The 18,214-nt window shown below is 41.0% G+C and overlaps 1 protein-coding gene across 1 annotated transcript in view; it reads left to right on the top strand.

Moving 5' to 3' along the window:
- Window positions 1-2,602: 2,602 nt before the first annotated feature.
- snx13 (sorting nexin 13) overlaps window positions 2,603-18,214 on the top strand; it is a 190,173-nt gene continuing 174,561 nt past the window's right edge. The window contains exon 1 of the mRNA XM_043690995.1: window positions 2,603-2,732. Coding sequence (XP_043546930.1) covers window positions 2,673-2,732 — 60 coding nt within the window. The 5' untranslated portion in view covers window positions 2,603-2,672. The remainder of the gene's footprint in view (window positions 2,733-18,214) is intronic.

Raw genomic sequence — 18,214 nt, 5'->3', positions numbered from 1 at the left:
TAGGATCGCCCTTCATGCAACAGCTGTACAGGGAGAGCTCCAGCAGAGTTGCTAAAGGGGAGAAGACTCCGTACCAGGTTAAATCTGATTTTCCTGGCTTTGTGTATAAATCCTCTATGTGACAGACTGAGTATTTATTGGCTGCAAAAAGCAGTTTAATGTTTGTTTAAAATCCCCACAAAGGCAAACCGACCCATTGGTCTCCACAATCGATACAACCAGTTCTGTTCATTCCACAAACTGGACTGATTTGATAATTCCTTTGCTTTCCAGCCTTCTGATTTCTGCCTCCACTTTGGCCCTTAAGGCAAACGGCACTGGGCGGATCTTGCAGAATTGTGGAATTGCTTCCTGGTCAACATGTAAAATGGCCTTGGCTCCTTTGATAGCCCCCAGACCTTCCTGAAAAGCTTCTGGGTATTTAACGAGGACTTCACTCAGGCATCCATATCCTGCTGAAAAACGTTGAGTCAATCTAGTGAATGTTTCTCAACTAATTTCACCCTATCAAGCTTGGGCCCGAGCCTTTTACTACAGTTAGTGGTAACTGAACCAGCTACTTCTCATAAGAGACCAGAACTGAAATTGTACCCCTAATCTATAAAGGTTCCCCGTACAGGTTCTCAGTCTAGCCGAGGTCTTGCACAAACTTAAGTGTTAGAATCCAGAATGAATATAGTTAAAGACTGGATCTGTGATCAGCGAAAGAGCTGTGCCAATTCTGACCTCTATTAGAACTGGGTGACCATTTAACTAGGCATTTATTTTGATTAGTTCTGATTTGGATGTTGCAAAGCTATTGCAAGCCAGATGTAAGAGGGCCTTCCAGGGTGTGCACTCTCCTGGATCCAGGCCTATGAGTTATCTTACTCAGTTTAGGCCTAATGGGAGTCTTTTACCATCCTGAGTCAGAATTCCATCAGCAAATGCAATGGCTGGCTGGCCTCGATCCTGAAGAAACATTTGACCATTTTGCTAAGGCTTTGTTGTGGGTTGACCTATAGTCCCTCTGTTCAGGATATATCCTGTGTGAGGTTATGCAATTGCCTTCAGTCAAGTGGTGTGCCCCAAGCTCAGCCGGACTGGTGAGGATGTTCACTTCCATCAGAATATACTGCAACTCATATGTTCCACTTGCCACATTTTCCAATGATAAAGCCAGTTGTGGTGCCTGTTTGAAGTCCAGTTGGGCTTCAGCGAACAGGTGCTTTTACATAGTTACGTCATTAATCCACTCTAGTCACCACTGAAATACACAGAGACCAATATTCTGTCACCAAGTCACCCTTTAGTTGCAAGTAGAGAGTCATCCAACTCCCTCAGAGCCATCTCTCAGAGTGAACAGAAAGTCTGACACTCCTGTTCTTCTTTCTTATTTTATTAAACAATACACAGTTTACAAAACAGTGAACATTAACAGCTGTATACAGAGAAACAGCAATTTTACAAGGGAGAGGAGCAGCAAAGCCAGGCCCCAAATTCTACCATCCCACCAGTTTTCAGGGAAATGAGGACAAACCTCAAACCCCGACATTCTTGTTCTTCTCTGTCAGCCAGTGCTTCTTGATTGGACTAGATTAACAGCCCCAATCAGGGAATTCATATTCTATGAGGTTCCCACCTGGCTGACCTCATTACAATTACTACAGTTACTGAGCTGGCTCAGGACTCATGACAGAGGAGGTGGAATGATGACGGACTCATTTTCCATTATATCTTTTTATTTCTTTGAATTAATTATTCAAAATGGCACCTGACTGTGGTGACAGTTGAAGCTTTTCACTTTATACCACAGTCTTATGTATTGTGAAATACACGTGACAATAATTCAATTTAATTCAAGTCTCTCTGACTGAGCTGCTTACTGACTATATATCTGTGTAATTATGCAGAGGTTTCAGAAACCTGTCTCTTCATCAGGTTTATATGGCTTAGGTTTGTTTATGGGGCTTCTAGAACTATTATTCTGCCAGTTTAACAGGCAAGAACACCCAGTGAAACACTATTTTTATGTACAGACACAGATATGGGAAACTGGAGTTGTGATGAGAGAGTTGGGATACTTGGACTATTTCTCTTGGAGTAAGAAAGGTTTAGACTGGATTTAAAAGAAGATTATAAAATTGTTGTGAGTCATAACAAAGTAAACAGAAGTCTGTTTCATTTGTTTGGGTCTTTATCAATTTATAATGAACAATAAAGGAGAGAAAGAAGAGGGCAAGTTTGTTTACATCATTTTTGGAGTTATGAGTGGAGGAAAGGTTGAGACAGCGCATTATGTTTTTTAGGAGCCACAGAATAAATATTTACAGTAGAGGAAAATATAGGGCTACGGAAGGAGAAAAGTGAGGTGTGATCAGTTTTGGATTGTTATAATGGCCATAGAGAGTATCTGTTAGAATTTATTTTAACCGAGAATAATTTTTGTCGTAATTCCTTCATAATAAATGCTTGTGTTTTTTTAAAATTTACTCTGCTGGGTAATGTTTAGCACATATGGGACATTGGTCAGTAACGTCATAATCACAAGTACTGTTAATCTGTCACATCATTGGATTGTAAAGTAAACCCAGCACTATACTAATAATCTCTTCTAATCATGTTATTTTTAAAAAACCTATAGCCTGAAAACTAGTTTGGATTCAACTGTTGTTTGGAGTTACTGAGCAGAGATGTTTGGACTAGTATCCATTTTCTATCATTTATTGGATCCTATCAAAGCACTGTTCAGGGTAAGTAGCCTCCATGTGCCACAGTGCTAAGTATCATGTATTATGGTACATTGGTTTAAAATATTGCTATGAACCTATTAGGTCTTTAAAGGAAACGCATGTTATAATCAAGCCAAATAAGTCTCACACTCACTGAGATCCTAAACCAGATTTTAATTTAGTGTTGTAGTAGAAGCAGCTTGCTATTTGCCAGTGGTCTTGCCGATTTATCATTAGAGATGGATGTCAGAACTCATAAGCAATTACCAGCTGATCAAAGCAGTACATAATATTCCTGAAGGGTAGGTCATGTTTGATTAATTTCTTTGAAGTTTGAAGGTCATTCACCTGCTGAATAGATGGTGTTTAGGTGAGCTACTAGAAGGCAATTGATAAGTTTTCACCAAAACGAAAGCACACAGAAAGAGATCATCCCTTATTATTAATTTGATTGGAGGCAAAAGACTGAAAGTACAAGTAATGAAATGTTCTCTGATTAGTGAGGTATGTAGAATAGACCAAATGATGTTCTTACAATTCATCCTTGGGCCTAAGTTTTTCAACATATATATTAATGGCTTCGTTAAAGGATTAGACAGTTATATATCCAAGTATGCTGATAACACTGAGTTGGGAAGAACAGTAAATTGTGTAGTTGGAAGCAGAAGATTATGATGGGATATAAACAGATTATGTGAGGATGTGCAACTATGGTAGATGGTGTACAATGTGATCTTATCAACTTCGGGATGAAAACGAATGTGAATATTTTCTTATTAGATGCAAGCTAGGAGTTTGCAGAACCAAAGAGATTTAGGTCTCCATGCGTCCCAATCAATAAAACCTAGATCAGAGGAACAAAAAGTAATGAAAATGGTTAATGGAATGTTAGTTCTGATCATGAGCTTAGAATACAAAACAAAGGAGCTGCAGCTTCTGTTCACAGAACATTGTTGATATACCATTCTAGAGTATTGTACAAGGTTTTGGGAACAAATTTCCTGAAAATAAAATAAAACGAGAAATATAAATTGGCCTTGAAATGTCTCTTGTGCAGATTCTCTTATTTGCCTTCTCTTATGTGGGGGGGGGGGGGGGGGAGGTGGAGGATTTGAAGGATGATCTAATCAATGCTTTCAAAAATAATGAAATGATTCAATAGAGTAACTGCAGATAAATGGTTTCATCAGATATTCTAACTGACAATGGTGTGGGGCGGTGGGGGGGCGCATAAGGTTAAACTTCCTGCTTGGCTATTGAAGGAAGGACTACTGTAAGTCTCAGTATCAAAAGTATATGGTGAAAAAGTAAACAAATAGAATTGAGACTTGATCAGCCATGAATTATTTGAATAGAGGGATAGGTTTTATTGGATTGAATGTCCTGCCTCTATTCTTAACAACGCACTTCACTTCTGAGATGTCAGGTTAATATTCGCCTTGGGTGTTGATTGTGTGTCAGTTGCACAGAGTCACTTTGTTATTTTTCCATATGAAATCATAAGATCCTGAATCATTCTGATGGTCGAATATCATTATCCTATCGATGGTAAACTGTCCATGATGTCTCTGGCGTTATTTGGGTTCAGTGCCATAAGACAGTATGTCTTAAAATGAAAGAGCACAAAGTAAGATCATAAATGACCCAAGGAAATTTCTCAAAGAAAGACCCTGCAGTTCTTCATTGCAAGGAAGAAAACCTGATACTATTTCAAGGAATGACAGGAGAGATTTCCCTGGTGTCCTGGCTGATCTTTATCTGCCAATCTCACTGAAGCATTATTTGATCATTATCCGACTGATGTTTGTAGGATCTTGCTCTATCCAGTTAAATTGCCACACTTTCTGTGTTACAATAGTGATTTCACTTTGTAAGTACTCCATTGAGTGTATAACATTGTGCAATATCCTGAAATCATTAAAGACCCTATATAAATTCAAGTTTTCATTTTCGTAGATATAGGGGCTTACTGAATACTGTAAAATATAAAGACATTTCCTTGTTTAAAGGCCCTTTCAGAATTGGCATTGCTGAAACAACATGCTATAACATTTATCAGCCTCAGTTGGAGGCTTATTTTCAGCTGTGTATTTTAGAAAGGATGTAAAGTCTGTAAAGACAGGACAAATTTATTAGCATAGTACTAGGGTTGAAAAATGTGATGCTGGAAAAACACAGCAGTCCAGGCAGCATCCGAGGAGCAGGAGAATCGACGTTTCGGGCATAAGCCCTTCTTCAGGAATGAGGCTGAGATAAGGTGGGGGGAAGGGAAATGAGCAAGCTGGAGAAATCTACATTCATCCCGTGTGGTTGGAGAGTTCCTAGGCGGAAGATGAGGCGCTCTTCCTCCAGGCGCCGTGTGGTCAGGGTCTGGCAATGGAGGAGGCCAAGGACCTGTATGTTCTTGGCGGATTGGGAGGGGGAGTTAAAGTGTTCAGCCACGGGACGGTTGGGTTGGTTGGTGTAGGTGTCCCAGAGGTGTTCCCTGAAATGTTCCGCAAGTAGGCGGCCTGTCTCCCCAATGTAGAGACCACATCGGGTACAACGGATACAGTAAATGATGTGTGTGGAGGTGCAGGTGAATTTGCGACGGGTATGGAAGGATCCACTGGGGCCTTGGAGAGAGATGAGGGGGGAGGTGTGGGTGCACATTTTGCACTTCTTGTGGTTGCAGGGCAAGGTGCCAGGCATGGAGGTTGGGTTGATGGGGGGTGGGAGTGTTTTGCATCAGCCCCACCTCCTGCGGCTCCACACAAAGACCACCTTGCTGATCTTTGAGGGGCCCTATTCTCTCCCTACTTACCCTTTTGTCCTTAATGTATTTGTAAAAACCCTTTGGATTCTCCTTTTCTATATTTGACAAAGCTATCTCACATATGCTGATTTTGATGCAGGTAGTGCTTCGGATTTGTGTTGCTTGTTAATTGGCATGGTCACAGTCTGCAGCCAGGGCTAAGTACCTTGTTGAGCTGCATGTCTCATCAGGAGTCCCAAAGCTGCCAGAGTAAGAACCAAATAAAGCTATCCTGCAATCCTTAAAGGGGAAGTGCATTCTGGCTGAAATAGGAGCCATTGGAATTCATTTACCATTTTAATCTGGGAAACATTTAAAACTCACTTGAATTGGAAACTGCAGGCCCTTACACTGCATTGGAAGCCTTGGCCAAGGGGAAGCAGAGGACGAGACATGTTGATCACCCATGGGACCAGAAAGATGCTCCAGAGAATTAATTAAAAGGCAATAAAAAGTAGTCACAGAGTTCAATAATGAGTGTCAAGCTGCATGCAGTACAACAGAGCATTCAATGACCACGAATGAATTATGGTCACTGAATGTGTCTTCAAATGTCATGTTCAACTAACTGCACCAACAGCTTCAGATAATGTTCAATACACCACATCATCATCATTCATCCTCTACAGTTAAGATTCATACCGATGTTCACCCTCGCAGACTGAGTCCTGCTGGAAGCCTCACCCACATCTTCAAGCTACTCAACCATGTCAGGCAGCATTACCTAAACAAAACTCACTCACACTAGCTGACACATTTCCATCTCTGTTGAAGCACGAGGCACTGCACAGTTAGAGGCAGCAGGAGGACAATCACAGCTGCATGCTCTACAACCACAGAGAAGGCCAGTGCTTGCCATCATTGATGCAAACATTGCTAAGGGTGTGATTAACTGTAGGGCTGAAATTTCGGAGAATTATAGTGTTCCCATCTGCAGCCCTTTTTCTGACATCCCACCTGATCTCATTGTACAAAAACTGTAGATGGTGCAAGAAAGAACATCTTAATTTACCCTCTACATAATGCCAAACTACTTCAAACTGGTGGTTCAACAGGAAGCCTGTGATGATGAAGGAACATCTTCTCTTAAGCTTTCACCTGTAGGCACCAGCTCAAACACCAGATAACGGAAATACTTTAGAGGACAGTTCTGAGATGGAACGGGCATGTGGTAAGATATCCGGCATATGTGTTATGAAACCAGGGCACAGAGTAAGGGTCAGGGGCCAGCTCCCAAAAAAAGTCACACGTACTGCTGCTGCTGCAGAAGACAATTATGAAGTGTGCACTTTGATGAGATAGCTTATAGAAGAATGATTATTGGTGTGCACAAGAAAATGCTTGGTGATTAGGAGAAGCCTTCAGAAAGTCTGTGAAGTAAATAAACAAGAAATTCACAAGTGGATATGGATAGGTCAGGTCAATAAGCCAAAATTTGACAATTTAATATGGATGAGTGTGACATTGTTCATTTTGGTCAGAAGAATGAACTTATTATTTAAATAGAGAAAAAAAAACCTTTAAAATGCTTCAATGTGTGCCTTTGTGCATGAATTGCAAATTGGTGGTATGCAGGTACAACAGGTAATGAGGAAAGTTAATAGAATTTTTGACATTTATTGCTGATGGAATAGAATATATAAGTAGGGAACAGTAGCTGCAACTTTACAAGGCACTGCTGAGATCACATCTGGAGTACTGCAAAGTTTTGGTCCTCCTACTTGAGGATGTAAAAGTGTTGGAGGGAGCTCAGAGATGGTTCACTTAGATGAATTTTAGAGATAAAAGACTTGAAGGGAGACTGAGCACTTTATGTCTGTACTCACTATACTTTATAGGAACGAGAGGAGATCTCATTGAGATACATAAGATGCCAGAAAGGATTGCCCAAAGCAGGTTTGAGCAGATTTTTCTCTTTGTGGCACAATCAAGAATGAGAGTTGATAATTGTAAGTTTAGGGATAGCAGATTTAAAAGGATGAGGAAGAATTACTTCTCTCAATGAATCTGGAATTCACTAGCTCAGAATACAGTGGAAGCCGGGAGACTGAATAAATTTGTTAGGGATAGACAGATTTTTAATTAGTAATGGATTAAAGGGTAATGGAGAGCAAATAGAAAAGTAGAATGGAGGCAGAGATGAGATCAGCCATGATTGTATTAAATAGCAGAGCAGGTTTAAGGGGCTGGATTGCCTAATCTTGCTCCTGGTTCTTATGTTCAATGTCAAAATGCTTTGAGAAGTCTAGCAAAAACTCTATGCTGATGAAAACCTTTGAGCTCTGCGTTTCCAATATGGAGTAGGTAAACAGTTTTATTGGCACACTTGTGAACTGACCCCTATTGCAGGGTTTGATGGCCAACGTCTCAACTTCCATTACAGCACAAGCAGAAATCATTCCAAAATCTGGTAGCTGCAGGACCATAGCTGTTTGGGGCAATCTATATGTCCATCTGCTGTCTTCCCCGCTTGGTGATGATGACCTTATGCTGAGTGCACTTTCATCCATCTCAGTACTACTTCTCCGCTTCCTACATTTCACTACATGCTATGGCTTCTGCTCATTCTGTCCGTCAAAGCTAAGACCTATAACTGCATTCATGCCCCAATTGCTTTATGCAGATGGTTTGAAGTCAACAGATTTTCACCACCTGCCCTACTAGTCCCTGTAAACTACTTTAAAGAACTCAAGAAAACACTAAAGAGTTGTACAATCATAGCAACAATCAGTATTGATTGATCAAATAACCTGAAAATTGACAATAATTTTAAAAAAATTAATAGTTAATAAAGATTGGTGAAGGATTCCTTCTTGCTAAATACATTTTTAACCATGCATGGTTAACTGAAACCTGATGCAGTGTTTGATGGCCAATATCTCAACTTCTATTACAGCACAAGCAGAAATCATTCCAAAATCTGGATGCTGCAGTGGAAGCTCAGACCTTAATCATGCAGGGTCAGCCTCTTACCATCAGATTCATAGATGAAAAGGTGGTATAAACAGGACTGCTAAGCTCCCAAATGCCATTGTTGGATCAAATCAGTTTTAGAAACCAATTGCAGTATTGATTGCTGGAAAAGCGCAGCAGGTCAGGCAGCATTCAAGGAGCAGGAGAATCGACTTTTCGGACATAAGCCTTTCTTCGGGCTTATGCACGAAACGTTGATTCTCCTGTTTCTTGGATGCTGCCTGACCTGCTGCGCTTTTCCAGCAACACATTTTTCAGCTCTGATCTCCAGCATCTGCAGTCCTCACTTTCTCCTGTAGTATTGATTTACTGACTGAGTTTGCTTGCTGAGTTTGTGTTAATTACTTCACCAATATGGCATCCAGTGTAATGTGCATGAGAACAGCAAACATGCTGAAGGTGCTATTTTACAAGGCCCCTTGAATGTCCAATAAATGGCATCCATTTTGAGCATGTATTCTAACTGACTGAAAATAGTAAAATTATTGTTAACTGCTTAAAAGGATTAATTAATGTCATAAGACCATCACATATAGGAGCAGAAATTAGGCCATTCAGCCCATCGAGTCTTCTCCACCATTCAATCATGGCTGATAAGTTTCTCAACCCCATTCTCCTGCTTTCTTCTGTAACTTTTGATACCCTTGACAATAAGAATGTATCTATCCCAGTCTCAAATACACTCAATGACCTGGCATCCACAGCCTTCTGTGGCAATGAATTCCATAGATTCACCACTCTCTTATCCTTACTCCATTGTAAAAGGGTCTTTACTTTACTCTAAGGATGTGCCCTTGGGTCCTAGTCTCTCCTACCAATGGAAACATTTTCCCAACATCCACTCTGTCCTAGGCCATTCAGTATTCTGTAAGTTTCAATTAAAATCCCCCTCATCCCTCTAAACTCATCGAGTCCTCAAATATTCCTCATATGGTGAGTTTTTTGTTCCTGGAACCATTATTGTGAACCTCCTTTGAACACGCTCCAGGGCCAGCACATCCTTCCTGAGAGATGGGGCCCAAAACTGTGCACAATACTGCAAGTATCATGCTCGGTTTACTTTTGACTGGTGTACAATAATGATTTATTGGCTTGTATGTTGTTTTCTGAAGGTGCTGAATAAAATTTTATCGGTTTAGTAATTGTATGTTATGCTCCTGAGAGTGTAATCTGCTTAGTCAATACAGGAACAGATTAAAACAGCATGAAGGATTTGTATAATGAAACATGACATTACATTTTCAAGATTAATATCACAAACATTAGAACATGTTGCTCCATTTTTAACACTTCAACCTTGGTACATTCCTTACAAACAAGAGGTTGCAGACGTAAGGTCATTGTGAAGAAAAAGAGAAAGACATTTTAAAAATTCTGCATTACTCACCATTAACACTTTCAGGCATTCTTTTATTTTAGCAAATTAATTGTTTATTTAAAATATGGAATTTATACACTAACTTTTATCCAAATGAAAGAAATCTTACTTTAATAAATGAAATTTGTATAAGTTTTATTGGAAAAGTTACACAACAAATTACTTTGAATCGTTGCTAGGGTTTTAGCTTGTTTATACTACTATTTAAAGCTTATTCACAGGTTAGCAGATTCATTTAGATGCCTTAATGATAATGGCTGATATGGGAGATACAAAATTTCTGCTGAAGTTTGTTGAGGTTGAAGGTAGGCTGGATTTTCTGATGGTCAGTTAATCATTACTCCAGCATAAATCAGAGTTGCATACAATCTCCATCATAGCAAACCCCAAAGGGATTGCCTGGTAAACTGAAGATTCCATAGCACAGTTTCTCCATGCCTGAAACTCTGAAGGCTCCATTTGTATCAGAGAATTTAGTTTCAAGGAAATCAAGTAAAATAATTACTCAGGAAAAGTTAGTCTCTTTAATAATCCTGAGTAACTATTTAACTGACCCCATACTTTATCTCACATAGTTCTGCCTACATCTCCCCCAGATCTCTCCCAATTCCTAACCCAACACATTTGCCCACTTTGGGCTCAACATTCTCCTTGCCCCACTGCCCAACCCAACAACCTGTTCTCACATTCATGTGTTAAGGGCACCATCGCTTTCTACCACTCTGGACATGAACCTTCTTCATCCCCTGGGAGTTGAACCCCTTATTGTACTCTTTCCTTGTTTCGGACCTGAGCCTCCTTCACCTGCTCAACTGCCCTTCAACCCTGAACTCTGGGTCAACTGACTCCCCATGCCTCGTTTTGGACCTGATACACCTTCACATACACCAGCTTTGACCATCCCCTTCAACCCCGGGAGCCGAAAAACCCCTTCCCCTGCTCAGGGCCCAAGTTACCTCCACCTCCACCACCCTTGGAACCAGAACCCCCCAACCCTTTTGAGATCTAACCCCATGGCCAGACCTGACCTCCACCCCAGAACTCACGCAATAATGCCCCCCTCTGCCTGACTCAATTTCTCCCACCCACCCCAGCCTACCCAAAACTACGTCATTTATCTGGTCCTCTTGACACCTGCACTCTGGTATCCTACTCACCTTGCATCCTAATCCTGACACATTTGACATCCTACCTACCTGCCACACAGGCTAGAATAGTTTCCACTGGAGTTTAGATGAGTGAGGGGTGATTTTATTGAAGTGTATAAATCCTGAATAGTCTCAATAAAGTGTACACTTTCTCTTGGGTGAATCCAGAACTGGGGACATTGTTTTAAAATCAGGAGTTTCCCTTTCAGGACAGAACTTTGGAACTTTCTGCATCAGAAGGTGGTGGAGGCCGTGTCTCACTGAATTATAACAGATTTGGATAAATTCTTTTTGAGCATAGAATCTTAAGGTTATCGGGGTAGATGAGAATGTGGAATTCAAAACACAAACAGACCAACGGTGATCTTACTGAATGGAGGAGCATAAAATATGCAAAATTGTTTGACTTCATTGATAACATGATAGACAACCACCTGGTGAAGGAACAGCACTCCGAAAGCTTGTGCTTCCAAATAAACCTGGTGTTGTGTGATTTTTTAACTTTGTCCACCCAGCCCAACACCGTCATCTCCAAATCATAATATTTTGCTATTACTCTTAGGATTAATAAGCAGTGACATTCTACTTTCTTTCACTCAAAGAAAGTGCAATTGGCTCGTTCATTTTTGAATTGGCTGTAAGGATTGTGTATTTTTATTTGTATTTTTAATTGTGGACAGAAATGATAAAGGTGCAGTTCGAAAACCAAGGATTACTTCATGTTGTGAAAGCAAGTGACCTGACATCACGAACTCAGCTGCTTGCTTAAACACTAGTTAATGCATGGTTGCAGATGAACTGGAACTGAGAGTGGTAGACAGATGGAACTTCAGTTGGTAGAAGTAGCTGATTAACTGGTCCCTAATCCATAGCCATTGATCACATAGACCTTTTGTTTGCCAACAGTGGTTCTCAGGTAGCTGAACAGTCAGGGATGTGAACCAGGTACAGAGAAGCCATTAAACCACCATCAGCTCAGAAGCTCTCTCTGTTCTCTTTTCTGTGCCCGAAGTAAACCATTTTATTTGTCCTTAGCAGTTGCTGAGTTGCAACTTTTAACTGTTAAGTCACAGATCTTTTATAAGTGAAGCAGCAACCCTTACTCTCTGGTGAATTAGCTAACAATATTTCACACTGGTATTTCAAAAAAAAAATCAAAACAATAATTTTTACTCGAAAGAACTCCAAATGCAATCAGAAAACACTAGAAAATTTCAAACAATTCAGTTTCCAACAAAACAATATACACAATGCATACCACAAATACAATTATTTTACTCTGATCTTAAGTAGTCTTTGTCAGCCTTTTGTCTCAGATGATAATGGATTGTGCCTTGGTGGTCAACTCTATTATAGTCATAGAGATGTACAGCACGGAAACAGACCCTTTGGTCCACCTTGACCATGCCAATAAGCTTGGTTTGATTCAGACGTTTCACTCTGGCAAGGCAGTTTACTGCACAGAAGGGGTGGGAGTGTGGGGCACGCATTTTGGCAGTAAGAGCAGAAGTACGTCTCGATGGCTCTGCCTTCCTGAAGACTGTGCGATCAGGCGCTGAATGCTTTTGAGCAAGAATCCCTGCCTGCCCCACCCTTCATTCCCTATCACCATCCATCCCATTCCCCTCTGATGAAATTGCCTTCCCACCCCAGCTGTTGCAAGTATAGGCAGTTGTGAAGCAAATAAAGTTGAGGTTCAACTTGTGGATACGGATAGCACTAGATTCTAGTGAAGACATTATAGCTAAATTTCAGATGTTCCCTACTGGTCTGCAATCTCCTCCTGGAACACGCTTAGCAGATGTAACCTTCTGCCATGACTGCTTCTCTCCTCCTCCCACTTCTAGCAGCTAGTCCAGCTCATATGTCCTTTGCTCATCCTCCAAGCCATGCTCTATTCCAAGGGGAAGGCCTACCTGTGCACCCATGTTTGTGAGCAACTGGTTTGTGCAGAAGCCTTGAAGTCAACAAAAAGTGCTTCAGTACTTATCAATTGACTTTGTACAGGTGTGTGAAACTTGAAACAATCATGCAAAACATCAAAACACTTGTAGAATCAGAGCAACAACCAGTAAAATAAAAACAGCAATTAATTTATAAGTATCTGTTTAAAAGCAAACTTGTTCTCATTGCAGAATATGTATTCAGTTTTACAATACAGTGAGAGAATAATACAACCATAATACTGGCCTCCACCTATAACTGGAAAATTGCTTGAGGGCGAGAATTCACAGGGCGGGGAGTAAATGAGATGTCTGTATGAGAGGGTGGGGAGAAAGTGAGATGCCCCTGAGGTGAGAGTGTTTGGGGTGGTAGGAAAATGAATTCAACAACAACAACAGTAAAGCTGTTAATCCACAGGTCTTTAAATAGAAAGCCCTATCTTCCTCTTAATGTAATTGTGAAAAGATTCAGGTCTTGTCTACTCTTAAACTGTGATTTAAATGGGCCTCAAAACTCCATGAGGAATTTGCTGGAGGGCTCTTGTGGCACAGCAGTAATGTTTGAGCCAAGAAGCCTGACTTCAAGTCCCACATGCACAGACATGTATAGTAATACCTCTGAACAATTTTTAAAAAATGAAGACAATTACTTTGTCACAGGTGATTTGATGATCGGAAAAGCAGTTCAATTGTCTTATCGATATTTAAATAAATGAGGACGATAGCTGGATCAGTGCTTGCAACCTCAAAGATTGGACTGGCAACCACATTGGAGGTCGAACCCACATTTTAGGAAGCTCGGCAAATCTTCCAGCCTTGTTTTAAAATCCGCATGAATTTAATCTTTTCAATCTGAGTATGAGGCCCCTCTGCAATTCTTTGTAGTGAACCAGAGTTCCGATGCTTATAGTTTCTCTCCTCTGAGTCCTGGTAGTCACAATTTGACTGAGAAGTTTTGCAGATATCTTTAAAATATTTCCCCAAGGTAGAGCAACATAATTTAGATGACTTATAAAAGGTTAAATATGAGTTGGCACACCTTACATTAATTCCTAAAAGAAGCATAAGTGATTGGAAATGCTTATCACACAATGAGTGGTTACAGTTCAGAATGTTCCCCCAGAAAGTATAGTGGAGGCAGGTTAATTTGAGACATTCAAAAGCGAATTGGATGGTTGTTTATAAAGGAAGAATGTGCAGAGTTAATGAGGAGAGCCAGGAGAATGGCACTACGTGAGATAATTATTTTGTGAGTTGGCACAGACACGGTAGTTAGAATTGACCCCTTTCTGGACTGGAACAGTTCTGTGATTCCACACCAATCTTATTTCTCTGGAAGGAACATTCTGGGAAATTGTCAGTTGTTGTCTTCTGTGAACTATAAATGCTGATTTTTGCCTCCAAATGCAAACAAATTGCACATTCTTGCCAATACATTAATTTGACCCCCTCCCCCACCTTTAATCTCTAGCAATCAAACTACTTGGTAGGGGGCAAGGGGTCTCATGTAGCACAGTGTCACTGCCTGTGCGCCAGAATTCCTGGGTGTTGAGTCCTATATCTCAGAAGTCCCACATGCTCCAGAGATGTGTCATAACATCTCAGACTAGGTTGACTGCAAAATATCTCAAACTATCTCGCCTTACTGTCAGACAAACCAGTCACATGATGCCTTTCAAATTTTCCTTACTTTAACATGGTGTCCCAATACATAACTATCTTACTGACTTTAACAATTATCAAACGTCTTTCATGATTAGACACCTCTATTAAATCTGCTCCTAAATATCTTAGCTTTAAAAATAATCTCTGATCCTCTTATCTCTACATGTAACAGAAGTGAAAAATTAATTGACCATAATAAATCTTTGCATCAGGCAACAACTCAATTTCCTAGAATGTCCCTTCCAGTGCAATAAGAATAATGTGGAATTCACAGAACTATTTTGGGCGGCACGGTGGCACAGTGGTTAGCACTGCTGCCTCACAGCGCTGGAGATCCGGGTTCAATTCCCGCCTCAGGCGACTGACTGTGTGGAGTTTGCACGTTCTCCCTGTGTCTGCGTGGGTTTCCTCCGGGTGCTCCGGTTTCCTACCACAGTCCAAAGATATGCAGGTCAGGTGAATTGGCCATGCTAAATTGCCCGTAATGTTAGGTAAGGGGTAAATGTAGGGGTATGGGTGGGTTGCGCTTCGGCGGGTCGGTGTGGACTTGTTGGGCTGAAGGGCCTGTTTCCACACTGTAATGTAATCTAAAAATCTAATCTAATCTACAATGCAGAGGGGAGGGGAGTCAAACTATTGTGTCTGTGCCAGTTTAGATAAACATCTCACATAGTGGTATTCTCCTGGCTGTTCTCATTAACTCTGCACATTCTTCATTTGTAAACAATCATCAAATTTGCTTTTGAAAGTCCCAATTTAACCTGCCTCCACCACATTTTCCAGGAGAACATTCCAGACCGTAATCATTCAGTGTGAAAAATATTTCCAATCACCTTTGCTTCTTTTACCAATTACTTTAAGGAGTGATATCTCATGTTTCATCCCTTAAGAGTGGAAGCATTTTCTTCCTATTTACTCTGTTCAGATCTTCCATGAATTGAAATCTTTCTGTTTAATCTCCCCTCAGGCTTCTGTTCAAGTAAATCTGGCTCAATTTCTCCAATCAATCTTAACAACTGGAATTCCTCATCCTTTGAATCATTCTTTCACTTCTTCCATATTCTATCCAAGGTTCTCACTTTCTTCTTAATGTGCAGCATCCAGAACTAAACACAATTCTCTAACGGAAGTCAAACTAGGTTAACAAGTCTTAAATAAGGAGAAAGTGAGGACTGCAGACGCTGGACATCAGGATCAAGAAGTGTGGTGTTGGAAAAGCACAGCAGGTCAGGCAGCAGCAGGAGCAGGAGAGTTGATGTTTCGAGCCTAAGCTCTTCATCAGGTATGGTGGGGGTAGGGGATTGAGGGATGAATGGGAGATGGGTGGGGCTGGAGCAAAGGTAGCTAGGAATGTGATAGGTACATGAAGGTGGGGGCGTAATGGTAATGGTGATAGGTTGGAGCGGAGGGTGAAGCGGATAGGTGGGATGAAAGATGGGCAAGTAGGATAATTCAAGAGGGCAGTGCTGAGTTGGAGGGATGGATCTGGGATGTGAGGGGAGGGGAAGGGGAGAGGAGGAAACTGGTGAAATTGACATTGATTCAATGTGGCTGGAGGTTCCCAAGGTGGAAGGTGAGGTGTTCAACCTGACCATTCCCCCCGCAACTCCCTCGTTAGGTCCACGCCCCTCACCAACCCAGCCTCCACTCCTGGCATCTTCCCTTGCCATTGCAAGGGGTGTAAAACCTGCACCCACATCTTCCCCCTCATCTTCATCCAAGGCCCCAAAGGATCCTTCCACATCCAGCAGAGATTTTCCTGCACAGCCAAACAGCTCATCTACTGTGTCTGTTGCTCTTGATGTGGTCTCCTCTACATTGGAGAGACAGGACGCCAACTTGTGGAACATCTCAGAGAACATCACTGGGACACACACACTAAACAACCTTACTGCCCTGTGGCCAACTACTTCAATTTCCCGTTTCACTCCACCAACAACATGCAAGTCCTGGGCCTCCTCTACCGCCAAATACTAGCCACCTGACGACTGGAGGAAAAACACTTCATCTTCTGCCTTAGAACCCTCTCACCACGTGGAATCAATGTCGATTTCACCAATTTCCTCATCGTCCCTCCCCCTACATTACCCAAGATCTAACCTTCCAACTTGGCACCGCCCTCTTGAACTGTCCATCTTCCTTCACACCTATTAGCTCCACCCTCTTCTCTCCTGCTCCTTGGATGCTGCCTGACTGGCTGTGCTTTTCCAGTGCCACACTTTTTAAGTCTTAAATAAGTTCAACATTACCCCTTTGCTCTCAAACTCTATACCCCCCAATTAAAAAAAACGTAATTTAAGTGTTAACTGTTCTCTCATCATTTCTGCCCTTTAAATGATTAATCCATGTATACAGCTAAGCCCCTCTGATCTTGCACCTCCCTCAGAGTTGCACCCTTCATTGTACGTTGTCTCTTCATGTTCTTTCTACCAAAATGTACCTCCAAATTAAATCTTAACTATCACTAATGTTCCCAATCCACCAACTTTTGAAGTTCAACACTATCCTCCTTACAAGTTACAATGGTTCCAAGATTTAAATAATTCATAAACTTTGAAATTGTAACCTGTACATCAAGATCTAGATCATCGATATATATCAAGAATAAAAAGGTCTCAGTACTGACCCTTGGGGAACTTCACTGTTAACCTTCCCTGGTCATACAGTATGGAGACAGACCCTTCGGTTCAACTTGTCTCTGCCAACCAAGTTTCCCAAACTAGAATAATGCCTGTGTTTGGCCTATATCATCTAAGTCTTCCCTTTTCATGTGCTTACCTAAATGACATTACATGTTCTAACTACCTACATCTATCACTTCCTCTGGCAGTTCACTCCACATATGAACCATCCTCTTCACCCCTCAACTTCCCATGCTTCAGTGAAAAAGTCCCAGCCTAATCTTATAATTCAAACCCTCCAATCCCAGCAACATCCTTGTAAATCCTTTCTGAAGCCTTTCCAACATATTAATAGGCTTCTGATAGCAAGACAATCAGAACTGTACTCAGTATTCCAAAAGTGGCCTCGCCAATGTCCTGTACAACCGCAACATGACATCCCAACTCTTATACTCAATGATCTCAGCAATGAAGGCAAACGTGCTAAACACCTTCTTAACCATCTTCCAAAGAACATCCATTAACTGCTACTTTGTTTCATGTCACTCAGCCAATTTGGTATCATTTCCATGCTTTTAGCTATAACTTCACTCAAGTCTGTTTTGTGGCACTGAATCAAACATAATGTCAATTTTATCAACAGCATAGCCCTCATCAACTCTCTATTACCTTTTCAAAAAATTCAGTGAATTAATTAAACCTGATTTTCCCTTAATAACCAAATGATGACTCATTTTAATTGACCCCACTTCTACCACCCTTTAACTATTTGTATACCTGTAGAAGACTTTGGGATTTCTGTTTTTAAAATGTTAACTATCATGCTTTTCTCAAACTCCTGCTTTTTCACAATCCTTCTGAATCTTATGTATTCTGCAGGGTACTCATTGGTATTTTCTGCCTGAGATCTGTCAATGGAACACTTTTAATTTCAATTTCTTTGTCATTCGGGGAGCTCTGGATTTGTTAGCCCTCCCTTTC

The sequence above is a fragment of the Chiloscyllium plagiosum genome, chromosome 5 (assembly GCF_004010195.1).
Source record: "Chiloscyllium plagiosum isolate BGI_BamShark_2017 chromosome 5, ASM401019v2, whole genome shotgun sequence".
NCBI classification, from domain to species: Eukaryota; Metazoa; Chordata; class Chondrichthyes; order Orectolobiformes; family Hemiscylliidae; genus Chiloscyllium; species Chiloscyllium plagiosum.
Note: the sequence above shows the minus strand (reverse complement) of the source record. Positions and strands in the feature narration are given on the sequence as shown.